This window comes from Uloborus diversus, chromosome 3, assembly GCF_026930045.1.
Source record: "Uloborus diversus isolate 005 chromosome 3, Udiv.v.3.1, whole genome shotgun sequence".
Lineage (NCBI taxonomy): Eukaryota > Metazoa > Arthropoda > Arachnida > Araneae > Uloboridae > Uloborus > Uloborus diversus.
Window position 1 is genome coordinate 183,301,716 of NC_072733.1, and position 23,220 is coordinate 183,324,935.

The 23,220-nt window shown below is 31.7% G+C and overlaps 1 protein-coding gene across 1 annotated transcript in view; it reads right to left on the bottom strand.

The window, feature by feature from the left end:
• The window catches only part of LOC129219083 (putative polypeptide N-acetylgalactosaminyltransferase 10), a 100,073-nt gene extending 78,284 nt beyond the window's left edge, over positions 1-21,789 (bottom strand). The window contains exon 1 of the mRNA XM_054853401.1: positions 21,592-21,789. Within this exon, the coding sequence (XP_054709376.1) occupies positions 21,592-21,789 (198 nt within the window). The remainder of the gene's footprint in view (positions 1-21,591) is intronic.
• Positions 21,790-23,220: the final 1,431 nt, after the last annotated feature.

Below are 23,220 nucleotides of genomic sequence, written 5' to 3' on the forward strand. Positions count from 1 at the left end.
GAAAGCCCAAAAATATATCTTACATTTCATTAAAAAAAATTCCACCTTGATATCTTTAAAATTTGAAAAGTTATCAGCGATCTAATGAGTCGAATTTTATAATTCTTGGCTAGACGACGAATCGTGAGGGATCGTTTGCAAATAATCCGTTCTAATTATGAATCACTCTGCAACGGTAGCAGGAAAGTGTTATCAGTTTGAGAACGACCCCCTTACCATTCGTCGCATATCCAACAATTATAGAAATTCGGCTCATTAGATTGCTGATAACTTTTTTAATTTTGGAGATATTGAGGTGGAAATTTTTTTATGAGTTGTAGGATATATCTGAACTTTGAATTATAAACGTTATAAATTGCTATCTTTCGCGCATGCGCAGGGAAAAATTGTTTTAAAACGTTCATATTTCATTAAATTTTCAATTTTTTAACTTCAAATTTTAATATTACGCTTCTCTAATATGCTATCAAATATTCTGAAAGTTTAGTAACGTTTGACGAAAAACTTGTTTTTTGGAAAATGACAGATAGTGTATACTTTTTATGTGAAAAAATTGCAGAGCAATTGGTCTTTTTATTTCTCGAGTAATCCGTAAAAATGTGAATTTTTTAAAGTGTCCCAATATTTTTGGTCATATAGTGTATATAGGGCGCATTGTGATGATTTTAAATCTTATAGAAATGCTGGGTCAGAAATGGGTTACTGAAGCGATGGTATAAGAGAAGCATTATAAAGATAAGAGACCGTAAGAGAAATATATTTTCCATAATATATGTAAAAAAAAATTTTGAAAAAAAAAAAAAAAAAATAGAACAGACTTCAAAATTGCTCTAAAAAGTGAAAAATAATTTTATTCTTTAAACACCATCGATAATACTTTTAAACATAATTTTTGAAGTTGGCGCAAAAACGATCGATAAAATCATTCACAGCCATAACTTAACTACAAGTATAAATTTAACCAGGTCCAGTTTTTTCACTACCACATGCATTACGCATTGATGACAGCATATTTGAGTAACGATATAAATGTTTCGTTCCTAACTTTGGATGATTTTTTGATAAAAATATGAACGAAGCATGGTTACAATGGATTTTACTTTTTGTTTTTGCGCCAACATCAAAAATTATGTTTAAAAGTATTATCGATGGTGTTTAAAGAATAAAATTATTTTTCACTTTTTAGAGCAATTTTAAAGTCGGTTCTATTTTTTTTTCTCAAAATTTTTTATTTCATTCTTTTTAGTGTAAATGTAGATATTTCAGTAAAAGTAAGAAGTTACCTAGTAAGAAGTTCGGCTCTATATCACTGTATTGCTTTAGAAAAGCCTTAATTATCATTACAATTACTATTAATGTTACTGTTATATGGCACCAAACTTTTATAACAATGAGTTTCATATTGTCGCGTAGATGAAGATAGCGAAGACAATGTGAAAGCCAAATGAAGCGAATACTCGTTAGTCTCAAATCGAGATCTTTATTCAGAACCACGAATGAACGTTACATCTCCTTATATACAATTTGGGAAAGTGCTGGAACTTTCCAGACTTGGAAAGATACAGAAATTAATAGAACATTCGAGAAAATACGGGAAACAATAGAAACGAAATTTTAGTAAAATTCACTTTGTCCTAGTCGGGATTTGAACCCGGGTCACTCGTGTGGGAAGCAAGAATTCTACCACTGAGCCACCGTTGTCCACGGATGAAAACTGCGAACTTCGCTATAATATCATTTTAATCATTTAATAGCGAAGTTGCATAAAATTTACTGTTTTTTTTGCCCATAACTTTTGTTCTAAAGAACAAATATGGTCAAACAAAGTAATTATTGGACCTAAGTTGAGCCATCCCCTATCCATTAAAAGAAGAATCATCAAAATCGGTTCACTAGGTGAGACTCTATGAGTGGACAAACAAACGAACAAAAAAAAACATACATACGGTATGAACTGATAACCGCCTCCTTTTTGAAGTCGGTTAAAAAAGAAAAAGTTACATATCAGTCAGAGTAAGTGTTGGACGTTTTTTCTACTGGCTACAATGCACACTCCACATCTTCGGCGATTGAAACTCCGAACAGTCTGGAATATTCTCGGCATATCTCAAATTTTTCGGGTCAGGAAAGAATTTCTGACCCCCATTGCAATATTTCGAGTCATCACGATATATACAGTCAGACCTCCATATATCGAAGTAGCAAATTGCCGGGAAAAAATTCGATATATAGAAATTTCGATATATAGAAACAATCTAATTTTATCAGAAAAATCTCCTAAGACATTAAAATTAAAGCTAATTTTCGTGCATGAAACCCAATTTCTAATTTATACTAGCATTGGATTAAACGAAAGTTAATAATTGAAAAATTAACAGAAATTACATTTTTGTGCCTTCATACATCTTCATTCTTGGCAGTTTAACTTGATCCGCAACAATAGGGGGATTTTCGTTTTGACAATGTAATCCGAGAGAAAAGTAAAAAATCAATCTACTTAAATTGAATGATTTTTACTGAAGCTAAAAAGACTAGGAATGATAATCAACAGACAAAAAATATAACTTGAAACTGATTTTACAGTGCTAGTGGTTACAACTAAAATTTGAAATAAACTCGAGGGAATTTAAGAACTCCAGAACGGAACAACGACTTATCTACACACCCCTCAAACCCAAATTTCTTATGAGTTTCTTAGCAACCTTTAGTAAACATAATTTTCTCCCGTAACCTTCATTTTTCATGAGACAAACAGTCCGAAGTGGAAAAAAAAATTTACGAATGTCTCGAAAATTTTTTCGATATATAGAGATTTTTTCGATATATGGAAACAATTTTTCTACGTAATGAACATTGAAATTTGCTGGGATTTCGATATATAGAAAATTTCGATATAAGGAAGTTCGATATATGGAGGCTCGACTATATATATATATATATATATATATATATATATATCTTAATTTTCAGTTCATAAGTATTTCACATGAAAAGTAAACATCTTTTCACGTGGGTGAGTAACTTTTTCACATTGATTAGTAATGCCTTTTTCATTTCAACTTGCTCTAAGAAAGTCTGAAATATAGAATTTCCTTTTTGAGCTTTTGCTTGTTTCATATTCACCTTTGTCGTGTCTCAAAAACGTGATGCATCTAAAAGAAGAAAAACAAATATTTTCTCATATTTACTGTTTCTAAAATTGCTTCCTAATACTTCTAGTTTTCTTGTAGTTCACTTGCTCAGAAAAATGCAGAAATTATTTTGCTTCCAAAATGGAAGAGAAATAACTATTCTCTTGTTCCTTCTGCCATTTCACGCTCTGCTTCACCTTACCTTTTTCTCCTAAAATTACTTTCGCTCGTACATTTATTGTTTTTATGATAGAGTATTTTCATCTTCAGTTTCGCTAATAAGTTCTGTTGAAAAAGACAGAGCACGTAAGCAAGGAAAGAGGACTTTTAACACACTTTGAAATCGTATCATTTATTACACAGTAAAGTATCGGTTTTATGGTTAAGGCAGCAGGTTTGAAAAAAATGTAACTTATATCAGCTTTTTGACGATATTAGTAGGTTATATAGCTAAGCAAATCCTAAAATTATGTTCGAGATGCAAAAGAAATTGGGTATGTATCCGAAAGATAATGAAATCAACATTGCTTCCAAAGTAATGGTAATGCCAATTTGCTTACATGCAAGTGTATAAATAATGCATGTAAATAAAAAAAAACATCCTTACAGTGGTTTCCACCCTTTTGCTGCTTTTGAAAAGATAAGCATCAACAGGTATGATAAGAAGACAGACTTGAGTCTGTAGTCTTTTAAAAGGTAGGCGAACACCCTAATTTTCGAAAAAAAATTGATTTTGAGAAATTTAGAGAGCCCCAGTGTTCTTCTTTCTAAAACCGATTTTTTTTCTAATCGGTGAATTATTGAAAAATCTAGAAGAAATTTACTAAACTCAATTGCACTGCTTATAACTGAAATTTACTTTTTCTTTTTTAAATTTCTCATAACCACGTTTTCAAGTTTTTATTTACGCCAACAGCTCTATCGAAACAAGTACTCTAAAGATTTGAAACTTTGCAAACATGGTAATTAAACACATTACTGTGATATAAACCTCAAAAAGTTAATGTGCAAGCAATATGTAGTTTTTAAGTAATGATCAATTAAACTTAGACGGCAAAAAGCAAGTTTTTCGGGGAAATTTTTCAAACATTTAGCCATAAAACCTGTTTTTCGTTAATTATTTCTAAATTGGACGGTCTTTGGTATCTCACGAAGAGATAGACAGAAAAAGTTTTAAAAATAATGAAAAAAGTGAATGCACTGGAAGTGTGAAGGTAATGTTAGTTTATTGCTAAAAATATGGCTTTTTTATTGAAAAAAAAAACCTATCGAATTTTTTTTCAACAAATAAGTAGTCAAAATGTGTTATTTGTGTCATATTAAATAATTGTCTAAAGTTTTAGAGAGCTGCATTGAATGTTGAAGAAAAAAATATTTAGGGTGTTCGCCTAAACGCATTGCGGATTAGTTGCCTAGGTCTTTGTGAGAAATTTTTATTGTTTTAATTGAAAAGCCCCTCCCCCCCCCCCAGAAAAAAAGAGCTAAAAGAATTCAAACTTAGCGGTTGAGTCAACGTCTTGAGGTATGAACGAGGTAATGAGCATAACAGGGTTATTAAATTTCAAAGTATTCCTAGGTTTTCACGAATAAGTGGCTGGTATGATTGTCCAAGATTAGTTAACTAGAATCTGCTTTATTTGACTTAGTGTTTTTACAAAAGTGCTGAAGTCAAATGTAAAATCTATCTAGTTTTCCATCTTATGTTAAAACAACTATAAACTGTCTCCCCAATTTGAAATAAATGTTTATAAATGCTTAAAGTGGGGGGGGGGAGGCATTCTCAATCTTGGAGATAGAAACTTAGGAGGATACCAAATTGCTGTTTAAATGGACGTCATTAACTGTTTTTTTTTAAATGTATGCTGTAGATAAATTTATTAATTCAATTATAAAATCATAGAACCGAACATAAAAATCTTAGCTCTAGTAACATTTAAGTATCTTGAAAATTGCTATTGAGAAGAATAACACCGCAAGGATTGCGCAGAATTATCCTCAAAGACAAATATTTTTCTATGCTACCATGCTTCTTAAAACGTGTTTATACGGGCACATTTGCTGTAAATACGCAAAACCAATCGCACAACGTCAATAACTACCAGCAATAAAATAAATAAATGTTAAAATTTGTTTAGTTGCATTTTATGTTAACTATGAAGATTGTTTTGAAAAACAACTGGAGAAATTATTATCACATGTCCAAACAAAAGAAACAAGCATAACTTAGTATTTTTCTTCACAGTCAGCTTCCAAGTTCCCCTGCAAATGACCCCCACGTACGCACAACCGGGTGTTTTATGTGAACACGGGAACGCAAGAACTCAGAAGTAAAACTCATGCGCCATTTTCCCCTATATGCTTTCTTAAGCAGCATTTTTATTAGTGTACAATCCTGAAAATGAGTAGTTATTGGTTCGGAATCCTAAATTCTAATGTTGTGTTCTGTATATTCTTCTTTTTTTTCTTCTGAGTATCGAAGTCTAAAAAAATGCTGTGATAAGCTTCAATTTCTGATGAATAAATGAATGAATTGTTAATGAATTGTTGCTTTGAAAGAAAAGTTTTGTTTAATCTAAATCAGAGCATAGTTATGTTTATTCCCAAAGAACAACTATTGATAAATTAAGGCAATTTGTTTGTTTTTTTTTTCTTCTTAGATGACTTTTAATCTCAAATTTGTTACGTAATTTGCAAAGCATCTGGCAAAAGCATGAATGATTAGCTATCAAATAAACAATCAAAAAGCATCTAATGTGTAACGTAATTTACATAGTATCCAGAACATGGCAAAAGTGCGAAACATCAGCTATATTCTTTATGCATTATGATAGATTTCATATCTAAGAAGTAGACTCTTGCGCAAGAAACTCTGAATGAGCAACAAATATAGCTCACAGCAACAAATATAGCGCGTTTTTGTTAAGCATTAAAAGCCGTTAATTAAAGATAAATTATCTGCGCAATACTGCCGTGTGCAGGCAAAGGGCAGTAACTGCGAATTTTTCATTTCTTTTCATTTTTGTCATCTAGTGTAATTTATCTTTATTGTACAAGCTCGCTTATTTGGTTTCCGCTGAAACAAATGCGCGAAAAAAACATCTTAATCCTACATTTCATTATTGTTAGTATTGAATCCACCCCACATTTTTTCAAATGTCTTGAAAACACATTTCTGCAGATACTGCTGTTTACCTGCACACGGTAGGATACTCCACAAGATGTACAGCAAAAATAATGGGAACAATAGGTTTATACATTTTCTACACTGGTTTTATTTATAAAAAATGAATAAGCAAAATTAAGTATTTTTCAAGATTGGATCATTTACTGTTACGTAATTTAATCTATGTTGAAAGTAACCACTTTACTGAAACTTCTAGATATGAGCTGCTCCTATTATTCAGCTTAAAGTCGCTTTAGTTATTGCGGTACATAATGCAACAAACTCGTTTAGTATAATGAGCTATGGAAATGTTTTAATGCAATCAAATCGTAAATTCCTGGCTATTGGCGAACGTCCACTCTAAATAACAGGACCGATTGCATAATCCCGGAAGCAATATCAGAACATATCCTTAACTCTGAAAATTGGTATTCTGTAATTTAGAAAATGTTCTCAGCTCTGTAAAGGCAATTTTCGGTATTTATTTCATTGCAATAAAAACACCAATTACTCAAAATGTATAGTTACAAAATGTGCATAAATGTATTTGCAAAAAGCTTAAACTTCTGTATTCTGCCGTGGACTATGTGTGTTGGATTCAATGCTAACCATAGGGAAATGTTGATTGAATATTATGTCATTTTTAGCACTTTCTAAGAACCCGAACTGAAACTTACATTGATTACACACTCTCTTTCTCTCTCTCTATCTCTCTCTCTCACGCATACAAAGACATAGGAGTCATTTTCAGAGAAACTGTCTTTTTCTTTTTCTCGTTATAGCTTTAGAATGTTAAAATGTTTTATGGGGGGATACATATTTTCATGGATTCAAAAACTTGAAATAATAGAACTTATCTAGATAATAAAAGTAAACTTCCTATATTTTAATTTTTTTATAAATTTTTCGTAAGACAAATGTACCAAAAGGCATACCGGAAAGTACCTATTTTGCTAACAAACTACAGTTGCGCTAAGAAAACAAACAATAAAGTCGCATTTATTTTGTTTTTTATTTCAGAATATTGAAATGAAGAAAAATATGTAATAGAAAAATTAATGTAATTTTTCTATTTAAAATAATTTTCCGCAAATGTTTAAAGTTTGTTCCCAGTGAGTTGCATCATTCCGTCATAATATTAATAATCCCTCAGAGTTACAATGAATAATAAAAATAATACTAATACAGGTTATAGTAGTTTACATATGTCAACGGAAATGAGCATTGGAATAAAATTTTGTCTTCAAGTTGTTGAAAATTTACCTCTAAAATAAATTTGAATATATCAAATCAGGTAACGTTTTTTTTTTTTTTACATTTGTCGCTTCTTTACTTTGAGTTAAAAGTTAAATAAAATAAATTAATTCAAGAGAACTGAATAATTATAAGTTACGCCCTTGTTTAAACACATTTGTATTTGGTTTTTAACTCAGAAATCGATAAGCTTGCCGACTAAAACCAAATTTTACAAAATTTGTTACACTCTCAGTAACGTAAAAATTAATGATTTTGAAGCATCAACTAGCCCCCCCCCCTTCATTTTCAAACATATATCTTCCATTTGTTTTTTCATTCTACTCTTCCGAATTGTGTTCTTAATTCTTGCTTTCATAATTGTTCTGAGGAGGAATTACTGATTGTTTTCTACATTTAGTACCATCTTTAAGCTTAAGTCCATAAACAACCGTTTCAGCCAATTTCCTCCCCTGTTTATAGATTTCATTGCTATTGGCATAGCTACTTTCATACTATTATTGTAAGTTTAAGATTTAACCTAGCTGTAATTTTTAAAATAAAATATGCTTCCTTCTGATAATTTTCGCATGTGCGTCATTCCCTATTTTTGTTATCCAACGAAATTAATTTCTTTTAATTTGAATATTCCGGATCCTTTATAGGACATATCGCACCCCAACAAAAAAGTGGGAAGTGATACATAAAAAAAAAAAAAAGAAATCAGCATTGGAAAAAAAATCAAGATTTTAATCAATAGTAGTTTTAGATGATTTAGTATTAAATATTACGATTCGCTGTAAACCGTTATGATGTGATGTTTCTTTTCTGGTTACTTTTTCTCGTCTAAATTTGTTAGTGCATGCCCAAAGTTCAAAGATTTTTCTTCTACATTATGAAATTTCAATGATTTACTACTCTTGATTATAACGCTTTTACGTCACCGCGCATCAGTTATGTAAGCTAACTTTGGGTTTGCTTTGTGGCATGAAATAACTTTAAATTTAGATTCGTAATTAATAGTTAGTATGTTTTTCAAAAATTTTTAGTCGTGTCACTTTCCTTGCCAGAGTGCGATATTTTTTCTTTATAAATCAGTTTCATACTTTTGCCCAATCAACACAGTTGAATTTTTTCCAACTTTATTAGCTCAAAATGAGATCATACGTTTTTTAAGAATAACTATGAATATATATGATGGCATATTATAGTACCTTTTCGAATTGAATGTAAAGTGTGCTCAACATATCACTCACCTGCGGCAATAGTGCCACATCATAAAAGAACATTGTTAAAGAAAATCATCATATTACGTAGATTTTTTTTATTACGTATAACCGATGTACACCCAAATCTGTTTTTGTGCGGTCTTTTTTTTTTTTTTTTTGTGCGTTATATGAAAATTGTTTATAAAACGAGTGCGAGGTAGTATCTTCAAGTGACGAGAGGGGCATCCCGATGGGAAGTCACTGTGACCTCCCACAAGTTTCCATGTTCAGGAATTTTTTCGGGAGTGGGCAAAATTATCATCACTTGGTTGATTTTGATTTCGTTTAAATATAACATTTTGGGTTATTTTCCACTTGAGACTTTTTTTTTATGCGGTTTCTATCCACCGTATAAAAAAATATTTTTAACTGTGTTGCGAAAACAACTTTTTATAACTCTTAAAGCCGTGTATACAAGATCCTTTTTTGTATCTGGATAGCATTTTTTACCTGCCGGCTTAGATTTATTTGAAAGTGCTAATAATTTAGACTACGTAATTTAGCTTTATTTGAGCATTCCTTTCTAAAAAATGTATTTGCATTTTTGTTTTCACACGAAGTTTGATTGATACGACCAGAAAATACTATAAAAACTTAGACAGCGAAAATGATTAAAACGGCATACATCGTCCCTTGCGAATGTAACTATACGCCTGTTCCTTCAGTAAAAGCCTATCTAATTAGCTACGTCTAGCTAAGCTATTTATGTATTTTGTTAGTAATGAATAAACTTCATACAAAGAATTTCTCTGAAATTAAATTTTGGGAATGTAATTGTTAAATAGTCTACAAATTGCGATTGATAACTTATAAAAGCTAGATAGATTTACATTCGAGAACACGGTAAAGGTCTATCAGTCAACAAATACTGTTCGTTTCCGAAAGCAAAAACTAGCACTTAGGATAAATTCAATTTCAAAAAGGGGCGATAGGTTGAGGATGGGCACTTCCCGCTCTCACTTGCTATCTCTGTCTTTTTCGGCGCTGCTTTGGATCAACGGTTGAGCACGTTATTTTGCATCTTTAACTTCCGGGTTTCTCTCCCTATTTTGTCAAAATCAGAGCAGATCTGACGCATGCGCAAATCGGCGGGAGGTCTTTGCTAAGAAGGACAGACATTACTTAAGTACTAACTGCGTGCCCGGCGTTGCTCGGGCTACTTAAAAAATGAAAGAGATGTCCAATTGATGTTTTTGTATTACTCTGACATCAGTTTCTAAAGCGCTAAGGAGTAAATAAATACGCGTAATGCAAGGTTTGCAAAACACCAGTAGAGCACATTTTTGGCAAAAACCTCTTTAACGTTAATCATAGTTATCAATGATACCAAGTTATGAGTATTTTCAGTTAGCACAAAAGATGAAAATATATGCATTATCAACTATAATCTGTGCTCGCGTTAAAATGAATTACATCTGATAGACTATATCTGAACTATTTATGTACAATTACAATCAGCTTTTTACATAGAATGACACATACTTTTTGGTTGATTACGTGAAACTAAAGCACCAAGACTAAATAACTACCAATACGCATTAATTTAATACCAAGTCATCAGATTCCAATTTAGCTTTAGTTAAAATCCTTAAAAAACAATCTTTTTTGTTCAACTCTGTTTCACAAAGAAATTCAAACAATCTTTATTTAACATGTTCTTTTAACGATATAAACAGTATTTTAAAAATAGAAACATGAAGGAAAAAGGGAGTTATTACAATTCGAAAACTCACCCATGTGACGGGAAAAAGTCCAACAATATTAACATAATTAGTCGCACATCTTAAGTGTACCAAAATATGAGGCCGGTGAATGATAAACTTATACTACAACCAATAAACATAGCTAAAGAAACAACTTTCATATGCTGAAAAGAGTTAAGAACGTTGAATGTAAAAAATAAAAAACGGACAGACGATAAAATAAAGGCTATGTCCGAATAGGGCAACCAATTTTAAACTAATTTAAAATGAAATTCTAGATGGAAACGTTGTTTTAAGATTTGGACAGCAGCCAAAAAAATCTCTCTTAAAACAATTTTTAGAATTTTACTTGCTCACGCATATGCAAAATGGCAACAGGAAAGAAATAAAAATTCCTGAATAACATTATGTTAATTAACGTTTTAATTAATATATCCGCTAATTAAAGTCGCAAAATTACGGGATTGGTCCTATTGTTTTCTTTGGAAAATTTCGAATTGATCGGTATCTCGTTTGACTCTCGATTCGCAGCGGTTCTCGAGAAGATCGATCTTCAGACAGACAGACAGACGGACGCGAACAGATTTTAATATTATAGTGGATGTTCATAAAATCGTCTGCTGATGTTTGCAGTTCTAGAATGAGAATACAAAAAAAAAAAAAAAAAAAGACAAACGAAATGAAAATTTAACCCTTATCACCACCATTGGTACTGGTGCATGAAATACAAGGTTTACTTTGTGTATCTACTTTTTTTCATAAAATTTTCCTATAATTTAAGTCTTACTAGAAGTACGTAAAAAATGAACTGAAGGAAATGAAAACAATTTAAAATTACTTTTCTTTTCAAATGATTACAATAGCGTTCGTGTTTTCTAAAGTTTAATATTTTAAAATCGTTATAAAATGAATGAATACCTTTGGAATGTTTTGAAATTCAAGAGAAGTGAGTTAAGCTTATTTCCGATGATATACATATGGTGTTATGGGGTCTGTCAGGCATCATTAGAAATGTACAACGCACATTCTCAGATTGAATTTTAAAGTAATATTTTCCGATTTAAAACGTTGAATGCATTTCCCTCTCAGTTTTAATGGAATAGTTTGCTCTGTAAAGAATAACAAAATAATGCAATATTAAAGCTCTATTTCAAAGTTTAAAAAAAAAAACTATTTTTCGATAATGGGGTAATCCACGAAAGTATTTCAGCTACCGATGTTAAGTTTTGAAAAAATGAATTTTATAACACGCGATTTTTTGTTCAGTGATTTTTTTTTTCATTTCGCAAGTAATTGCAGATAGGATTAATAATGTTCTTTGTTAGACAAATACTAGTGATACTACCGAAAATCAGTATTTTATAACGCCCATTGCAATTAAATTTGATGCTGCGGCGCATATAAATTTGCTGTTACGTGATTATATTGATAAGGGCAAAAAAAAAAAACTGTTACGGTTCACTTGAGTATTCCACTGTATAACTTGTGCCTTTTCTTTTATTGACATGCTGAATTTAAAATTCATGACATCAATCGTAAAATATTATTGTTATGATACACGAGATCAAAAAATAATTTAATATTTTACTATTTCATATTTCTTTATGAAATTAAGGTATTGACAACCAACCCATTTTACATTGGAAAATATTCGTAAGTAGTTTTGATATTTTATATCGGTTTCGTTTTGATTGGACTTTTATTTTTTGATATTTTTTTTATCAAAAATACTTAAAAAAATCTTGGTTTTTAAATAAAAATATTAGTTTAATAAATCTTAAAAATTGAAGCATTTAACTGTAATTGAAAACGGAAGTCCAATTACGTTAAAAAAAATCTTTAAAAAGATTGATTAAAATTACCAGCTATCTAAAACAGGATGAAAAAGTATGCTATTAAAACTTTTCCCCTTTCTTAAAGTTTTGAAGAATATATTATAGTGACGAAAATCGGAATGAAGTCTAGCGAAAGAAAAAAAAATAAATCTTTTTCGTATTCTTAATGACCTGTAGCTAATCAAATTATTTTTCCATTTAATGTTAAAAGAGCATTTCGTGTGTCTGGAAAAAAAAACTACATTCAAAAGTTTTTCTTCGGTTTTTTAAAGATCTTAGAATAGGTTCTAGCTCTAGAAATGACTCATTAGTTCTTGTTGGTACTTTCTCCAGACATTCTAATTGTTTCTCCGAAAGAAGTGCACTGAGGGGTGAAACAAAGAAATGATGAAAAAATGTCGTGCGCTGCGAGGGTTTATTTCTTTTTCTTTCTTTCTTTCTTTTTCTTCTTTTTTTGTTCATTTCATTTCTGCCGAGCTTATTAATTTAAAGCAACTCAATGTTAAATTTAAAACTCATTTTCTAAGCTCAAAACCATCCGTTTTATGACTGAAACGCAAGTGTTTAAAATTAGTTTTGGGGGCTTAAGAGTTATCTTGCTTTTGCATACTTTTGAACTTTATAAATTACAATATGCTCCGATTTTTCAAAAAAAAAAAAAAAAAAAAAAAAATACAAAACAAGTCAAGTTCCCACCATTCAAAAATTTACATGAATTAGTACATTTTGTAAATAACTTCGTCATAACTACGTATCTGCTATCAATTGCATATTTTTTGAATAATGAAACAATAAATATTAATACTAAAGTAACAAAATAAAATATGCATTTAAAAACTGCTCATACCCTTTTTTATTACAGATTTTACACAAAAAAGTTCAATTCAAACCAATGTTTTGACTTTTAAACAAGTGTTCTTTTTTAAGGAAATGGTTGTAATGGGCATATACATTTTGAACAGATTTATCAGGAAATTAACTCTTTCCCTCCAAATTTAATGGTTGCTTATAGGCAACCTTTTTGGATCGTTTTGCTTATTGTTAAGTGTTTTAGTGTTTTATATTTTTTAAGGGATTTTTTTTTGCTTCTGTCCTTGTATTTTTCCCTTTTTTTTATGATAGAAATTTGTTTTTAAGGCTAAAATATTGCTTTAACATAATTTTGAAACTTCGAAATTAAAAGTATGGACATTTTTAAAGAAAACAAATATTTTGTCCTTCGTTTAAATATTCAAATTTAAAATATTTTGTCATCTATACAAATATGACATTGATTGCTTATTCTAGAATTGGAATGAAATATTAAATATCAACAGTGCAATAAAAAAAAGAATTAGAAGATTTCTCTAATTACAAACTGCTGACCATAAGAAATAGTCACGCTTAAAACAAATTTGAACCTCAACCGGTGTCTCGAATTCTAAAAAAGTAGCTTTCTGTGATGACAAGATGTTAATGTGCAAACATAATTCGAATTTACTTTTTACTCATTAAGTCCCAAATTTCGGTATATGTGCTTTTAAAAAAGTTCTTATCAGACACTCTAGTTTTTCTTTTTAAAGCACAAAATGTTCTTTTTAAAACACAAATTGTACTTTTTACCACCGGCATGCTTACCTTACAGCTTGGTTTTAATTTGAATTGTAAAACGTTATTATATTTAGTATGTAGATAGGAGGAGAAGGGTGGGGGGAGAGATTGATAAAACTTTACTGCTAAATTGGTAAAATATTTCAACTTAGCTGTTGTTACAATGTAAAAGCAATAGAGAAGACCGGGGCACGTTTACGCGATTTTTTTTCAGTGAATTTTCTAATTTTTATGTTTTAACTTAGAAAATTTTAGACACTGCGGTTTGATGAAGCAGTTGATGGAGTCAGAATTCGTGTATTTAGTTGTTGCTTAGCTTTTGTTTTTAATTGTTAAAAAAATATTTAAAAAAAATATTTTTGAGTAAAAGTCGGTTGCGTAAACTTGCCCCGAGCAAGTGGCACGTTTACGCATATTTATTTCGATACCTATCGTGGTTCTGTTTGAACATCTTGTCTTACCATCGCTAAAATAAAGCAAATTTATAACAGGCTGAATAGTGAATAAAGTTTAAGATGAAGGGGCCTGAAGATAGCACTATATGATTGTAAGCTATAAGATACGAAAGTGTAACTTAATAAAAACTAAGTGGTAATTTTCAACACTAAATAGCCGGAAAATACTAAAAATGTGTTAGACAGTTTGGAGAGAAAATAGTGTCAAGGCACGTTTAAGTATGACACAGTAAGAACGATCGTAAAGGTTCTCTCTAACGTTAAACGCGTAAACTTGCCCCGTCGCCAAGTTTGGATTTATTTTGAACGTGCAAAAAAAAAACAATAAATTTCAGTTGATACAAATACAGTTTTCAAAAGAGGATAAAGTTCTACTATTTTTTATGTATTTGTTGTTTTTTAACTAAGTATTATTTGTTCACAATAAGCTTCAAAACGTTCAACACAAAATTTACTCAACTTGGTAAAAAACAGATTATTCTTTCTGCATGCTAGACCAAAGCTCGAACAATGCTCAAAAACTTATGAGAATATTTTCTAGGTAGTAGCATCAATCTGTTATGACTGTTGGCTCTCCATTTGTGATTCGTTTTGAAAAAAAGGCACTGCGTAAACGTGCCCCAATCTACCCTTCGAGCAAAGGTACAGTAACATTTCTGAAACCTTTACTTTCTAAATTATTTTTATTGGCAAACATAACAAATGATTATTTATGTATCAATCGCACAGTATAATTTAAACTTAATAAGAAATTGATTATTAATAAAAATTGAAGATATATGCTTTAGAGTCAAGTTTAATTACGTGAAAATGAAGTTAGAAAATGTAATTGTACAAATATCTCTAATAACTTGCAAATTTCATGATCAACATGTAGCTAAAACGTAAGTAGCCACTAAGTGTAACAAATCCCTAACTATTTTATTCTGAAAGTTTTAACACTCTATTTAAAATGTTTCATAGTTTTCTTTCCTTTTATTAAACTCATTTTTTGTAATAATATGTAAATTGCAATGCATAAAAGTGATGGAAATTAATTCTTATTCCCTTATAAATTCTTGAAATTATTCGCAAAAGCTTAAAGAAAAATGTACACACGAAAGTTTTGTAATTACAACGTGTTGAAAAGATTTACAATAATGACAGATTTATATTTATTTCTATTATACTTCACTATGGCAAATGAAAACTCTTAACAGTAAGTAACTGAGCCACATTCAGAAGAATTTTATTTTACAATAACAAGTTAACAGACATTACTTGGAATGCATATCATGAAAATATTCATTGGACATGCTCTTTTTAAATACATGAAATATTATGCAGCATCTGCGATTATCTAAGTCATCCCTCGTATAACAATGGAGTCACCTATTAAATCAGCCTCTTCATTTCAAATGTGCATGTTAGTGCCACTGAGATATCAGGCTGAATGCGGAATATGCTAATCATCAAACTAGCCTCAGAAACCCAATGCTGTTGATCACCTATCCTTTGCAATTATGGGTGTAGCTGGAAATCCATGGAAACTCAGGATTTCTAAATCAATACACATCACTTAATCATGCAAGGCTACTGCACATGATTGCTGTACATTATGGAGCAAATCAGATTGGTATAAAGATAAAATATTTACTTTTCCGCACTAGTAATGGTTGATCACTGAGCACAGGCGTAATTAAATGTGTGGGCTCGTGTAGCTGTAGAAAACTGTCAACAGCCTTAACAAGTTTTACAGCTTGGAAAATAGTATGTGTTGCACTTTGTTAAGGGCTATTAACTAATTTTAAATGATAAAATAAAATCCATATAAAATTAATTTGAATTTTGACAAATTGAATTCAAATTATGTTTTTCGCAATCACGAGTGTGTGTATGTAGGCGTTTGTGTTTGTGTGTGGGGGGTATGTGTGTTTGTGTGTAGGGGGTATGTGTATGTGTGTGAAGGCATGTGTGTCTGTGTGCTGGCTTAAGTGTGTGGGTAGTTGGGTGTATAAATGTGTGTGCGTGGGGGCGGGGTATGTGTATGTGTGTGTAGGCATATGTGTTTGTGTCTGTGTGCAGGCATGAATATGTGGGTAGTTGTGTGTGTGTGTCTGTATGTATGCGTGTGTGTGTAGGTGCATGTGTGTATGTGTTTGTGTGTACATGTGTGTGCGTGCGTGTCTATGTGTGTGTGTGTGTGTAGTTGTGCATGTATGCGCGTGTGTGTAGGACATGGATGCAACCTGCAGACGGTTTTCGCAAGAGGAGCAGCATCGTGAGGACCCGGTCGACGGTGATGGTGCGGAGAGGGTGGCGGTGGGAAAATAAAATGATAGGACATCAAAACAGTCAAGTGAGAACAATAAGCAATCGTGATTGCTCAATAAAAAAGGGCAAAATAAATACATAAAAAAGAGTAAGTTGTGTAAAATAGGAGAAAAGCAATATGATTTAAGTTAATGATACAGCTGTCGCTGCCTCTATACCCACATACAACGAACGTATCAAATTAGATCACTCTAAAGTTTATGGTACTAGTATCTCGCTTGTTTGTGCTTTAATCGGCAACAAATTTGACACATTCATCTCATGAAAAATAATAAAAAACTTTGTTCGAAAACTTAAGCTTCAATTATGTTTTCAGCAGTTATAACTACGAATGGCGATTTGGCCTCAGTAAGAACACGTTTCTCCAAGTTCAACTGTCCAAGAAAAACGCCAAAATTGTATTAAAAAACTATGAAAAATTGAAAAATTCTTCATTACCAATTTGTAAACATATTAAGCCATTTGATAAATTCAAAAACATTACCAACAATTCCATCTTTATTTCAATAGAAAGACTAAAGATCAGTCATCACATTCGGGTCACTGATAGGTCGTTTTTTTCTGGGTTTTATTTGGTCACTCCTCTGCGCAGTTTGTGCACATATTTCCTGCATATGTAGCTCATAATTATATCCTCTACCCGATCCTTAGGAGTCCGAATAAGGATTCCAGAGTTTTAATAAGGTCAAGCATTGCCTTATTGTGCAACAAACTAATTTTCTAGGGTAATCAAATCACATGTAAAAAATTACGGCACTCAGCGACATAATTTCTTTTTTGAATTTTTCAACTACATAAATTAGACTTTCTAGAACAGCAATTAAAAACTTTTTTATGTTATTTAACTACAGTCAAACCTAAAGAAACAAAAAATACTGTAAAGTGAAACAGGAAATTTCGACAAGGCACTTCTGTTATTTTTCCCTTCAGCATTACAGTCGATTTCCTTGTTTTAGCCTGTTTAATACTCAGCTTTCTTTGAATGAGAGGCAATTACTTTATCTTTCTCTTCGACGCAAACAATCAAGTTTTCCTGGGTTTTGCTTATTCATGGTGAGATTTTATTTGAATGTTATGAGAAATTTTTATTTTTTCTTTGACACACACACGGTCCAGTTTACTCCCATTCACATCACACCTTTCTTTAATTGACGGGACAATTATTGTTTTTTCTTCGACATATACAGTCGAGTTTTCCTGGGTTGTGCCAATTCACATTGCAGCTTTCTACAACTGGACTCTGTAATGATATTTTTAACGATTAAAGAAACCCAATAAATTACCTTTCCGTCAATTAAAGAAAGTTGTGTTGTGAATAGTCAAAAACATGAAACTTGACAGTGTGCTTATTAAAGGTTTGATTTTTTATTAGTCTTATTCTCTGTTTACTTTTTTAAATATATGTACTGAAATGTAAAGCTTTATGAAACATGTTTCAGTTTTGCGTATAAAAAGAGTAATATTCTGTTTTCGTAAAAAAAAAAGAAAGTAGTTACGATTTATGTTAAAATATGTAAATTTGATCACATGAAAAATACGTTTGTTTGACTCATTGTGAGTATTATATACATGTGCTTCCCGATTTTAACAAATCAACAATTAAAATGAATTAATCAGGGGTTCTCTTCAATTCAAGAGCAACAGCACATCCCTGAAATACCCCGAAGACCCCAAGAATGAGAGCAATCCAGAATATTAATGATGTACCGAGGACCATAATCTGAGCCCTACATTTCCAAGAAGCCATCATTAAACAGACATTCGTCACTAAGTCATAACATTTACGACTGTTGTAGCCTGACCGACGGTAACGGACCTCTTCATTTTGTAATAGGTAGGATCAGCAAAAAAGCGCAAGCAGTCAAGTTGTTATTGCTGATGAAGGTTGATGCATGCAACTTTACGAGTTGGTTTATGAGTTAATGAGAAGCAATGCGATGTCGGTGGCAAAATTAAAAATTTTCGAGATAACCAGTACAAATAGAAAAGTAGCTTTTCCTTTGTCTTGGGACAAGAAATAGTACTAGTATCCTTGGTAGGTTCTGTTATACATTATGATTTAGAAAAGAAATTCAACGAAAGCCTACCTAGGACCGCGTCAAAACTTGAAAATATCCAGTTACATCCCTCTGCTTCACACTGCTTCATATGGTTCTATCACTATTTGTCATGATGAAGACGAAAAGGTGATGAAAATAAAGCACATAAGGGTGGAAATAACTTAAATCCAAAATTGTCTATCTATGAACATACATTTTTCCCTTTTTCAAAAAATTTTCAAATCACTTTTACTGTGCAAAAGAAAAAAAAAAAAACTACGGTTTCGCCATAGTTTACATGAACAAAGCAGTTTTCCCTATAAACATGTTACGTTATCTTTAGACATATACAGGTATAGGACAAAACAATAGGAATACCTGTGAAAAAAAAAATGTTTTATTTAAAAGGGGTTGGGCCACCCTTTGCCTGAGTAACAGTTTTTTTTGTTATGGGACTGACAAATAAAAGTCTTGAATATAGTTCACTGAAATTCGCTCCCATTTCTCGTGCAAGACGAGTTTAGATAGAGTACATAGAGGAGGAAACCGCTCACGTACTTTGTTCTCTAAAAAACTATACAAAAGCTCAATGACGTTCAGATCAGGGGACTGGGGACTCCACTTTACATGTTCCACTTCATCGTGAAGCTCATGTAACCATGTTTGATCTTAGTGTTGCGCTTGAATAGGGGCGTTGTCATCTGGGAACACTAGACGTTCTCCCGGAAAGATAGTCCGGAGATTAAAGTGGATAGATTAAAGTGAAGATGATCGGTGAAAAATCTTCGATAATGTTCACCCGTGATTCCTTCCTTCAGGATAACAAGAGTCCCTAATATACGGGAAGATATTACTCATCACACCATCACCGAATCCCCACCAACGCTTCACGGTAGGAACCAAGCAGTCAATTTGATATGCTTCTGCCAGTGTTTGCAAGACGAACAAACGTTTGTTGGTCTGGAATAAAGTAAATGATGACTCGTAAGGCGATATGATTTGTTTCCAGTTCAGTTGTGTCCAGTTTAGGTTATATCTGCACCACTGCTGTCTCTTCATAGCACTTTGCACCGAAATAAACACTTTTGGAATAGCTACTCTGCTATGAATGTGCGCAGCATGCAATTCCCGTTGAATAGTTTTCAATGATACCGGGCTCTGAAAGTGAGTATTTATTTCGGACGTTATCTGCGGCAATGTAGACTTGCGTTTTCGGGAGAAAATTCTCTTCAACTCTCGTCTATCACGATATTTCAATTTCAACTTTCGCCCACTGTTGCATTTTCCGGAGACACCTCACCCAGATTCGTATAAGCTGTCATAACCCTTCATACAGTGGTACTTGAAACACTCCCAAGACTGACTGTTCCGGACACTGACACTCCAGCAAAACTAGCTCTAATTATCATGCCTTTTTTCACATCGAAGTGATCGAACATAATCAAGCTTTGATAAACGCAGAATTTTTCCATGAAACCCTCACAATGCCAAGTGCTTGTGATTGATACCTTCCCTACCACCGCCACTAGATGGCAAACTGTTACAACATGTGGCTGCCGTTTGTTGGACGATCGAAGAAAGAGTCAATTTTAACTGGGTGTTCCTATTATTTTGTCCTATACCTGTATGTATTATATGTGTTGTATTTGAAATTATATTTTCTATTCAAGCTTGCATTATTCACTTTTTGAGCATTCTTACGAGCTAAGTATTTTACTGTAGGAAAAACGTCCTACTGTATCTATTGAAAATGTTAGTCATTCAGGGTATCTTTGAGTCAGTCCGTATATTTTTGTGGCACATCTACTTTTTTTTTTTTTTTCTGAGCTACATAAACTAAGAAATTTGAAGTTGCATGAATGCATTCTTCTGATCAGGTCACGAAATAAGATTTCGGCATTTTATGATTTTACATTATACTATACATTCAAACCTGTTTTTGTGCGGTTTTTTTTTTTTTTTTTTTTTTTTTTGTGCGATTTGTTTTTGTGCGGTGTATGAAAATTTCATTCAAATTGGGACTCAGTTGAAGAAGTTGTTTATAAAACTAGCGCGAGCGTAGTATCTTCAAGTGCCGAGAGCGATTTTGAACCAGTTTATCACTGGAAAGTTCGCGTGCTGTCAGACTACGAAGGTCAAAGAATAACGGTTATACGCTTTGAAAAGTTTTGCATACGTAAAACAAGAACATATGGGAATAAAATTATGAAAATGTTCTCATGTATATTTTCAAAATCAGATTTATAAAAGGTGTGACGATGATCTAAACAGCTGCCGTGTTTTGAATTCGTAGAAAAAAGCAGTTCATCAGATATTTCTCAAGTTTTGATTTTATTTTCTATGCGAGACTTTTTTATGCGGTCCCTATCCCCCGCATAAAATAATTAAAAAGAAACTGTGTTGCAAAAAGTACTTTTTATAGCTATTCATTAAGATTTTGAGCGATTTTTTAATGCGATTTTTTTTAATTCGGTCTCTACTCACCGCACAAAAATAGTTTGAGTGTATTACAGTGGTCGCCGGGTTATTTGAATCACGTTTGTTCTCAACAGTTTTGATTCGATAAAGCGGCTGATTCCATAAAGCGGGTAATCAAATAAAACTCTATTTTGTTCTGTTTTTGAGAATTTGATTCATTAAAGCGGTTGATTTGAAAAATCACTGAATTATACCATTGTTTCAATTAAATGGGCGTCCACTGTATAAGAAATACTAACTAGTATTAAGTTATGCGAACTGGCTACAAGATACCTTAACTGACTGTAAGTGAAACATTAGGTAAATAGATCTGCTTAAAGTGAAATGTCTAAAGCAATTTATCCGTTTAACTTTACTGTAGACTACAAAAGATCGGTCCTTACCTTTGTCTGTTGAGAGCCACCTATTCCAGACAATCGTGTCAGCAAATTTTCACCTCGATCGTGCTCTACTGCCACCATTAATGACGTCTGAAGTTCTAAAGATGTCACAGCAACTTTCAGCAGAAATCCACCACAAAATACTGCGGCGCAAATGGTGAGTACCAACTTAAAGAGTCTCTTTCTGTTACGACGCACCATTACATTTGACAATGGCTGAAAGATAACGGAAATCTGTTTTCCAAGCTGTCACTTTCATTAGTGGATACGAGGGATGAAATGTCTCTGCACGACAACTCTTGATAGAAGGGAATAGTATTGCTTTGTCATTTGATTTTTAACGAGCATTTCATTCCGAATTTGAATAGATGGAGAGTTAATGCTAGACATTCACGATATTTTGGTAAACATTGTCCCCGAATGATTTTGCCAGAAGCTTGGTTTAAAGTTAATTCATGTTTCTGATTTCGTTTTCTTAGATGTTTTTCAACTTCTCTGATTTCGTTATTCTAATCTGATGATCCTGTAAGAAAAATAAGTTTATTTTAGTGGTTAGAAAAATTCTACAGTAAATTCAATATTTTTTTAGCAAATAGAATATGCTTAGTAAATATAATGTTTTTAATGAATACAATATTAGGACTGATATTTTGCAAAGAACAATATTCATATGCATATTCAAATGGAATCGATTCAAAAATATATGCAATACAATCTACTAAATTTGAATATTGACTATAATAATATGTGATAAAAAATGATATTTTATTTGATAATCTATTTTTATCTGTTAATAAAGTAAAGACTTGAAAGTTTTGAACCAACTATTTTAAAAATTGGAAGACATGCGTTAAAATTAAGTTAATTTTATCATTGTTCACTTTCATTAAATATTTTCATTTCTTCAAATGTTAAAAAATATTATATTTATGTCTAATCCTTTTAAGTGTTCCTTAACTATTAACGTGAGAAAATAAATTTTTCTCATATTTACCATTTTATATTGTTAATGTATTTCATTTGTTAATAAATTTATTTTTGGCTAGCAGCAATTAAACTAGAAGGTATAAATATAATTGCATTAGAGAGCACAATCGGTTTACCGTTAATATATTTCCCCTTTACTCGTAATTAAAATTAAGTTTTACATCTATCGTAAATGGATAGCTAATAGTCTCTAAAATTAATAGGAAAATTACAGTTTTGCATTTGATTTCTAACTTCAAAAGTTGCATTTAGTTTCCTTTAATTTGTAGCATTAGTATAGCTAAGGTATAGTTGATATTTTTTGCTTTAGTATTTCTAAGGCAGTATGATAAAAGCGACTAATTTATTCAATTTTCATAATCCCCAAAATAAATGAAGACTTTAAAGTATATTACTGCAGGTTATGTAAAGAAAACTTGATTGTGTACGAAAAAAATTAAAATGATTTGATTTCAATTTAACTGAAACACTTGAGTTTTGAAGAAGTATATCATATTTCACCTTAATTTTACGATAATTGTGTAAGAGTTAGAACTGTTAGCCTTTGGGGAAATGCTTTAAAAGAAAAGCAATTTTTTCTTCGTTCAAACCTATGTAATTGATAAAAAAAGACTAGATTGAGTACTTTTCTTTTGAAATGTTTGT